At 40.8% G+C, this 9,970-nt stretch overlaps 1 protein-coding gene across 1 annotated transcript in view; it reads right to left on the bottom strand.

Annotated features, from left to right (window-relative positions):
• Positions 1-203: 203 nt before the first annotated feature.
• Positions 204-9,970, bottom strand: part of slc35a2 (solute carrier family 35 member 2) — a 14,570-nt gene continuing 4,803 nt past the window's right edge. The window contains exons 4-5 of the mRNA XM_072681435.1: positions 9,215-9,927; positions 204-863 (exon numbers count right to left, since the gene is read on the bottom strand). Of these exons, the coding sequence (XP_072537536.1) occupies positions 836-863; positions 9,215-9,927 (741 nt within the window). The 3' untranslated portion in view covers positions 204-835. The remainder of the gene's footprint in view (positions 864-9,214; positions 9,928-9,970) is intronic.

The raw sequence follows: 9,970 nt of genomic DNA, 5'->3' as shown, positions 1-9,970 counted from the left end.
AAAAATCAAAGACAAGGCATAATCAGAGAGCAGCAACACTTTTAGGACAAATGGCATTTCATCAAATACAAAAATGTTTATTAAACAGGCATTTCTTTAGTGTTATTCAAAACATAAGCACTGCACTGTAGAAACAGTATAAATAAAAGAGTGTATATATATATATATATATATATATATATATATATATATATATATATATATCACATATATATGATATTTATATGATAGCTAAAACTTAAGGCAGATCTTGAAGGCAGGTTCAGGCTCATGGTTGAAAGCACATCTGAGGGACAAACTAGAAGGCCATTACATTATTGTAACAAATGTTATTATAAAAGACCCTAAAATGCAAAGTACATAAAGTATCTATGTTCTATCTAAATATATGTTCACGATTTCAGACATTAAATGTCATAAAAATAAAGAATAAAAAACTCATGAAATGAAAACCACTAGAAAACAATTGAAATGGATGTTTCATGTTGTGTCTGATTTTCCATGACTGTGTGGACTGGAGGTTTCCTACACAGACAGAATAGCAGTAAAACAACAAGTTACAGTACATGTTTAAGGTTCTAGCAAAGAACCACTTCAGTTTGAAACAAACAAGGACTATGGTGGCGTACCAGAGCCTCCTAGTAGAGTTACTGTGTTCTGATTAGTGTTAGAAGAAGAAGTAGTCATCAGGACTGGTTAGGCCGAATCTAACACTGGGGTCACATTAAGGCACTTTGTATTTACACGCTATTCCTTTTCCCTTCCTTTGGTCCTGAGGTACTCTGTGTTCCTGCTTGTTGCCGTCTGCTCCCGTCTTGTAGGAGTGTTTCACATTTTAGCTTCCTTTCTCCTTCTCTGGGCTCCTACGATACAGGAAGGGGTTAAAAAAAAGACAGTTAATTCACAATAGCAAAAAATATCCTTAAATGCTTTGATCTACACGGCTGTACTCCTCCCAGCACGTCGTGAGATGAGAAAGGACTGGTATGAGTTAATGAGATTTCAGATAAACTCCTCAGTTTCCTCATCTGCATCCTTCTATTTATTTACATAAATGCAAATGACATCCCTGCTGTCCCACTTCCCGGACTACTGCAGTCAATAAAACCCACCAACACTGATTCCTCTCTGACTGATTCAGACCAAATGGCTCTCAGAACCAATTTTGGAACCATAAAGAACCATGTGTGTATGAGTGTGAAGAACCCTTCAATTGTTAAGGAACTTTTACGTCAACTAAAGGTTCTTTAGACCTCTGAAAGGTTCTTCACATCAGCCATAACATTATCAGGTGACATGGATTATCTCCATCCACAGTGGCATCTGGCAAGCAGAGGTACGTATTTACGGCAGCAGGTGAACACAGAGGGTCCGCAGCGGCGCTGGAGCTGTAGATGCTTCACTCTTTGGTGACGTCACGCTGCCCGTGATTTGTGCTATGATCACTGGGTTAGACATAACGGCTGCTCCGGAAACGAGGTTAAAAATGTTAGAAGCTAATGTTATGCTGACCGGAGGAGGCACCGCTGTGACTGTCATCCATGCAGGGAAGCTGAGGGATTGCCATGCCATGCCGGGATGTTTGGGGAGAGCTGCCGAGAAGCCAAGGTACCACCGTGCGATGTTGGAAAACCAGTGAAGGGAGCAGATGCTAGGCTATGCTACGAAGCACCTGTGAGCCGTTGCAGTTCCGTAACTATAGTGACCAGATGTCCTCTTTTTCACCGACACGTCTTCTGACCTTTTCTGGATGTGACAAATGCGTCCAGCCGGGATTTTGCATAGATTTCTTGTCTGTGTTTGTCTCTACAGTCGCCACTCATCCTGCTTTTAACCTCTTTAAATTAGTCTTTTTAAGCCCCGCCTTCTCATCGCCACTATTGGTCTATATGTACCTGTATCTACATCAACCACTGGTCAAACAACTTAAGCCCCGCCTTTTCACTGCCAAAATTCGTCTACAGTCACATGCATGTACATCAACCATTGGTCAAACAGCTTAAGCCCCGCCTTCTCACTGCCACTATTCGTCTCCATGTACCTGCAGCTGCATCAACCACTGGTCTAACTGCTTAAGCCCCACCTTCTCATCACCACTATTGGTCTACATGTACCTGCATCGACATCAACCATTGGTCCAATTGTTTAAGCCCCCCCTTATCACTGCAACTATCCATCTAAATATACCTGCAGCTGCATCAAACTACTTAAGCCCCGCCTTCTTGCCCTCACTATTCGTCTAAATGTACCTGCATTTAGATCAACCATTGGTCAAACCTTCTCACAGATACTATTGGTCTCCATGTACCTTCAGCTACATCAAACTTTGGTCAGCTACATCAAACATAGCAGATTGATTGCAGCCTAAAAAGACCAAAATGCAAATGTAAATAAACAAAAGTCTGATTTTACCTGATTGTTTTATTTTATTGATATATTTATTCATAAATGTGTTATGGTGGTAAAACTAATTGATTTTTTCCCCCTTTTTTGGTTCATTATTTCATTATTTTTTAAAATAACCTATTTCATAAGGTCAAATGAAATGAGATGATTTAGCAACATAGGTTATTAATGCAAATTATTTTTTGTTAATGTTCATTAATTTTAGAGATATTTAACCCCCTCCTACCCTCACACTTACACACTGCCACGATCCTACAACTTAGGCTTACTTGAAGTCCCCAGCAACAACAGCACGCCCACACGTCCCCAGTGTCCTCCGTTTTCAAAAACCAAAATAAAAAAACGGTCACCCTGTGTAAACCAGCTTATCAAGACAGAGCTTTTTTCACCCTCAACTGCCCAAAAGGACAGGGAAATCAGCAGGTTTCATTCTGAGCAACGTAACAGGGTTGTAAATGGGCTTCTTTATCCTCAGTATTTCCAATCGTCTTACCTTTACTCTTGCAGGTTCCTCCGTTAACTCTACAGCCTGTACTGTCTTTCAACCTGATCTCCTTCTGCTGAACCTGTTGGCCAATTACCACGGACACGTCCCTCTCCTTTGTCAATTTGCTGCCTTAAGACACCCTTCAGCTCCTGCCTGCTATTATCCACTTATCAGCCATAACATTGGCACTACCTCCTTGTTTCTACACTCACTGTCAGTTTTCTCAGCTCCACTTATCATATATGAGCAGTGTGTAGTTCTTTAGTTCTACACTGTATCCATCGGTTTCTCTGCATACTTTGTTAGCCTCCTTTTATCCTGTTCTTTAGTGGTCAGGATGCCACAGGACTGACCACCACAGAGCAGGTATTATTTGGGTGGTGGGTCATTCTCAGCACTGCAGTGCTGCTGGAGTGTTTAAACACTCAATTGCGTCCACTCAATTAGACACTCCTATCTGGCTGGTCCACCTTGAAGAGGTAAAGTCAGAGACGCAAGCTCATCTGTTGCCGTACAGTTTGTGTTGGTCATCCTCCAGTCCTTCATCGGGGCCCACAGAACGCTGTTGGCTGGATGTTTCTGGTAAGTGGACTATTCTCAGTCCAGAGGTGTTTAAACACTACAGCAGCACTGCTGTGTCCCATCCAGTCCTACCAGTGCAACACACACTACTAACACACCACCACCACGTCAGTCAGTGTCACTGCAGTGCTAAGAACGACTCACCACCCAAATAACACCTGCTCTCGGGTGGAACCGTGGGATCCTGACCATAAACAATGAGTGTAGAAAGGAAGGAGATGGTGCTGTTAACGTTGTTAACTAATGTTAGGTAAGACCGTGGCAGAAACACTGAAGCGTAGACTAACCATGAACACACAATAACTTCTGAGGCTCAGATAACAACCAGGATGTGATCACTATTTAAAGTTTATTGTCGGCCTCGACAAAGAGGCCACTAGAAGAAATGGAGCCAGCCGAGGCTGTTCATCATCTTTTCACACAGTATTTACAAATCCATCATAGCGCCACAGACATGGTGGAGGAACACAAGTTATTAAAAATACAGCTCTAATGCTGAACCTTCCCACATAATCTCAAAATGAACTGCTGCCACGTGTGCAATCTGAAAGGAAATAAAATGGGACAGAAAAAAAACAAACCTGGACATTTATGATATGTACACATGCAATCCCACAGTCTGTGTTAGTTACACCACAAGTCACAGCCAGATGCTGCATTTCTTGTATTCATTGGGGCGGGAAAAAGGTTCTTCACCTCATTTCCAAATCCCAAATGGATACAAGAGAGAGTGAGGGTGAGGGGGGTCTTTTATTAAACATAACTAAATCTTTGGAACCCTAGTGTTAATGAGAGAACACCAATACCTTCTCATAACCACACCCTGACCTGATAAAGCTGTGCGCTATTCTGCAGCCTTCATACTGGATCATCAGCGTCACACAAAAACCTTGTATCTTCATTTTTGCCGTTTTTCACTTTTTGACAGAATTGTGAATGGACCAACAGAAATGCTGATAAATTTTGCCAACGTTGCCATTTTAAAGATACAATGTTGTGCAGCAGCGACAATATTCGTTTATTCATCTCTATATGGGTCGACATGAGCAACTTTACTGAAGAAATCTACTCAAATGTAGTACACAGGCTTATTCATAGTACTTAGTACGTTATCATCACAGTTCGAACACCAACCTCACATCTGTAAAATAGGAACTTTAATAGAGAAGGAAAAACATTGTTAACCTATGAGTTTTTATTCATCTTTGGAGCACTTCTATTGGTCCATTCATCACAACAAATTCACACAAATGTTAAAAAACAAATAAAAACAAAACAAAACTTAAATACTAGGTTTTGTTCAGACAGTGACGAAACACAGAATAGTTAGTTAGTTTTGGTAGAGATGGCACAGGTTTGATACAATAAAGATTTCTGTTTCTGATACTGGCCATCGGTATCAGGCCGATATCAACAGAAAATGCTTGATTGCATGTCCGAAAAACAAAAGTGAACAGATTTGAAACATAAAGCAAAGTAGATAATGACACCAATAACTGCATGCATGCATATATATACACATACACACACACACACACACACACACACACTTATGTGCAAGTACACTTGTATTCAAAATGTGTACTTCCATATACATCAGTGTGTGTGTGATATATATATATATATATATATACATACACACATATACATACATATACATACACATACACACATAAATATATATATATATACACATACACACATATATATATATATATATGTGTGTGTGTGTGTGTGTGTGTGTGTGTACCACAGTGGTATCGTGCCATCTCTAGATAATGGTATTAATAAATCTGGCCCTGGATGTAAGTCACTTTTCTCATCCTAGAAACTCCAATCAAACAAACACCCAGACACCTACACACCTACACACCCACACAATCATACACTCCTACACTTTAGCTGCCTGGCTCTTCCAGTCACTGATGGGATCACTGATGGGACCTCAAACGGATACAATGATCAATTCAGCTTAATTTAAAAATCCAGTGAATTATCAACTGAAAGCAATTAAATCTTTACGCAACTGTAAACTGATCTGGGCCCATTTTGATGCTCCCTCAACAGCAGCCTCCGAGAACAACCATAAAACAAAGCCAGAATCACTCAAACAAAAAGCTCATCGGCCTTAAATAAAACACAAAAAAAAATTAACGTCCTTCAGATGTAGGAAAGCAACTCTACTTCCCTATGATAAGCCTCCAGGATATGTATTTATATATGTGGTAAACCCCAAGAAACAGCAATAAAACCCTGGTCCCCTGACCTTCACTCTTTGTGTTGAACCTCAACCCCTTCACCATTGTTTATCCTTCACCATTAGGTTACCAAAGCATGTGCTCCGGTAAATTTACATTATGTGCACAAGATGAAAATAATAATAATAAAAAAAACATTCATGTGATCTCCTCAAGTGTACATTTCAGACAGTTTACCACATCTTCCACCATTTGTTTTTAAAAAATACCTAATGAGGGAACAGTTTTGGCATACTTGTATCAAATATTTGCACAAAAAGAAAACATTTGTACAATATGTAACATGACTCAACATCAACTCTTGACTTGTTTTTTTAGTGAGCAGAACCAAAGAAAGAAAATAATACTTGGGATATTTTCATTTTCTGTTATGTACATTTGTAAAACTCTCTTGACATTGGTAGTTACTGTACTGTACAGTCAATCACAAGTGCATTGAAAAAGGCACAGCGTTAACCATGTTTTTTTTGTTTGTTTTTTTTTTTGCACTGGTGAAGAAAATCTACCCTCCCACTCACATGCACACACCCACACACACACACACACAGACATACACAAGCATACTCCTACACTGTGTAAGTTGCTCTGTGGTTAGGATAGGACCAGATTAGTCAGTGCCTGTTAGGGGTGCACCAATACGGACAGTAGTATTCTCAAATGGACAGAATTCGCCTGTCACCAAAATCAGAACATGAGAGGATCGACTCCAGACTGTGGAATGGTATCAAGTTACCTACAGCATTGCTTTATTTTAAGATTTTGCCATCTTTACCGTCTTTAGTGGTTCTGCAGTCATTACTCTCTTGTTTAGGACTTAAAAAAAAGACATTTAAAATAAACAAAAATCAAAACAGCCTTCATATTATTAAACAGGGCCATGTTAGGACTGCTGTCTGAATCAAGATATAATTTCCACAAATTTTCCATAAACGGATTAAGAGCTGATTCCAACAACAGGAACAGCTGTTTTAGTGCAACACCACTGTCAGTAGAATGAGGACTATTGGTGAACCCCTGTTCCAGTCAGAAGTGTAATGCAGAGGCAGAGATTTCGGACAGCGGAGTCCGAAAGATTGAGACCACTGGTGAAAAAGATTTTCGAATGTAGGTACTTTTAATAAATAATTACATAATCGTAGCTGTCCCTGAGCTGCAATTATGCAAAAGCCTAAAGGAGTTGATCGAAAGCCTTAATGAGCAGATCTGATCCACCTGAGAGTCATCTGAACATAGGCTTCGATTAAAGAGATCAGACTTAAGATTTGGTTGAAGAGGAGATCCGACCTTCTTGTATAAAGGCCTTAACTCAAATCAGTGTCACCAATTTGCCTAAATGTTAATATTGTTGAGGTCACATAAAAACTTGATCATTTTTTTACATCATTTAAATGTAAAGTGCTTTACACGGTGTCAAAACATAATAATAATAATAATAATAATAATAATGCCCTCGATGTAGGGGTGGGCAATATGACTTTTTAAGGAATCATGATCATTGTTGCTATTGCGATATGGTTCTGTAGTATATCTGCGATATCGTCAGTGCTTCAAAAACACTGACCAACGACATTTTATTACAAAGTGTAATTACTTATGTTAAAATAGATAGAGTTAAAAAAAAATTATAATTAAAAAGCACTGTAGTAAATATGGGAGTTGGTTTGGGATAGCTAGATAAATCTGCAGCTACTGGTGAATTTTGTCAGCATGATAGAATATTGCGATAAATATGGCATATCATAAAAGTATCTTTATATATAAAATTTTAACATTTTTATAATATTACCCACTTATCCCTGTGTACCCAGCATTGGAGTAAAATAAATGATATTAGACAGATATCTGGTGGAGATTTAATTTGCCTTATGTGCCTACTTTTCTATTGAAAGTTAAGGTTTTTTTCTTCTCCTATAAAGTTGATATTTTGAAGATACACAGTTTTGTGTGACGGCAACAACATTTACCAATAAACAACATTTATACCAATCTTTAACATTTCTTGGTTTTACTTGTAAAATCTTTTTTTTCTAGCCTCCAAAATCCTTATTGTTTATTTCCAGGTTGAAATTAAGAAAATCCCAGATATTCAAAGTGGTCTCAATCTTCTGAACCCTTCTGTAAGATGTAATTTTGAAAGACAGAGCTCCATTAGTTAAACCCATACAGCAGCAAACCAAACAAAACCACAGGAAAAAGCTCTCAATCATGAATGTTTCTACTGCATCCAGTTCCAGTCCAGTAGGGAAGGCAGGCAGGGGGTAAAAACACACAGTTTGAATGGATTTCTATAGCGTCAAATGAATCAATCAGAGCTCATCTGAGCCCACTCAAGTAACGTGGATTATGCGGTCAGCGGCCAAAGCACTGCATAGCGTAATGCTGTCCCTGCTCCAACACAACCGACCATCTAATGGAGCCAAGTTGGGCTTGCTAAAACGGGCGAAGCTCAGACAGGATCTGAGTGAGTGAGATCCAAATAAATTAGGCCATATTTTCTTACTTAAGGCATATTAAGAGTATCTTCATGTTAAAATTGCCTATCAGAATGGCAACAATTTTTTTAAAACAGTCACTGTGTTTCAGACTAGGTTCCACTCAGTCATAACCTCACATAGTGCCATGATGTATACATTTGTAAATAGATTTCCAATGCCTTAATATAGCCGTCCCTAAATAAATATACTAATAAATACATATTGTAAATGCTACAGCTGAGTATGAAGTCTCTAAAGTCAAGGATTTGGCACTCAAATGTCCCTTTTATTCATCATTTTCTGGTAGCACCTTAAGCAAGGAGCTTTCCTGATATGAGCAGCTAGCACATTCTTGTGTTTGATTGGCCTTGACCAAAAAGACTGCAAATCAGTATCTTAATGAATGTTTACTTTATTTGCCCAGTGTGTTTCTGTCTGTATTTTAAGGCAAACAGGGGAAACAATAAACATGGACCAATCTGATCGATCACTGGAAGTGATACCGTATACACAAAAAAAAAGTCTGTCTTCAGACTTTGTGCTTTTCAGGAATAAATCCGCTTTAAAAAATCCAAGACAGACCGCCAAGATCAAGATCCAGCCCAGAGGTGCCCAACCCATTTCCTGGAAAGCTATGCTACTGCAGAGTTTTGCTCCCAGCACACCTGTTCCAGTTAATCACAGTTTTCAAGAGTATCTGGTAATGAGAGCTTGGTGTGTTGCACTAGGTCTGGAATTGAACTCAGCTGGAAAGTGATTCTCCAGGAGGAGAAGCTCAGTGGAGCCTTGTGTGGTAACCTGCTCTCGGCTCGACCGTACACCAAGCCTACAGCCCGAAAGGCAGCTTCTTTCGAACCAGAAAGAGAACCCGAAAATCAACCCCAAAGCAGCGGAAGGAAGCGTTAAAATGAGAAGGAAGGGATTACTGGAAATGATCAGGGAGAGGCAGATGAGGGGGAGAGGCAGAAAGAAAACCTTGCAGACAGGTTCATTTCACCAGCACTGACTTTGGAAGGAACGCATCCATCTCTGAATCTCCTCCGTTGGCCCTGCTGATGTGGCTGGAAGAGGACAGCGAGGAGCTACCGCTGGACGGCGGCGCCGCAGCTTTGGGCAAGCTGTACATGTACACGGCTCCAATGACCAGCCCTGCGCCTAGCGTGAACATCAAGTCCACGTGGAAACCGAAGAGGTAGATGGACATAACTGTGGACACGATGATTGAGAAGGAGGTGGCGAAGCCTTTCAGGATGTTGTCCGCATACTTTACCACCACAGCCACCAGTAGGCCCCCGAATGCCTGGTTGAAGATCACGCCCCACACCATGGGCGTGTAGCCAAACAGGAAGCCCTTCTCAGCGATGGCAACGCCATCGTTCCACCACATGCCCAGCAGGCCCAGCACAGTGCCGAAAATTCCCAGCTGCACGTTCCTGAGCCACACTGAGGCGGAACTGCCCTTCAGGATCTTCTCGAAGTAAACGCCAGCGAAGCCCGAGGACAGGCACGATACCACCACCGCCACCAGGCCTTTGGCGTAGTTCTGGTTAGCGGAAGAGACAATGGCCTCCTTCTGCTTGCTGCTGTCTTGTTCCACCTGGACGATGGCTACGCCAGCGAAGAGCAGCAGCAGGGAGACCCACTGCACCCGGGACAGGCTCTTCCGCAGCATCAGCACCGAGAACAGCGCTGTGGTCAGGATCTTCAGCTGGTACGTCACCTACAGAGAGAGTACATGGGTAGGGGGACGTTCTGAAAACAGA

The sequence above is a fragment of the Salminus brasiliensis genome, chromosome 6 (genome assembly GCF_030463535.1).
Source record: "Salminus brasiliensis chromosome 6, fSalBra1.hap2, whole genome shotgun sequence".
NCBI lineage: Eukaryota > Metazoa > Chordata > Actinopteri > Characiformes > Bryconidae > Salminus > Salminus brasiliensis.
The sequence above is the reverse complement of the archived record's forward strand: the minus strand, read 5'-3'. Positions and strand labels throughout refer to the sequence as shown.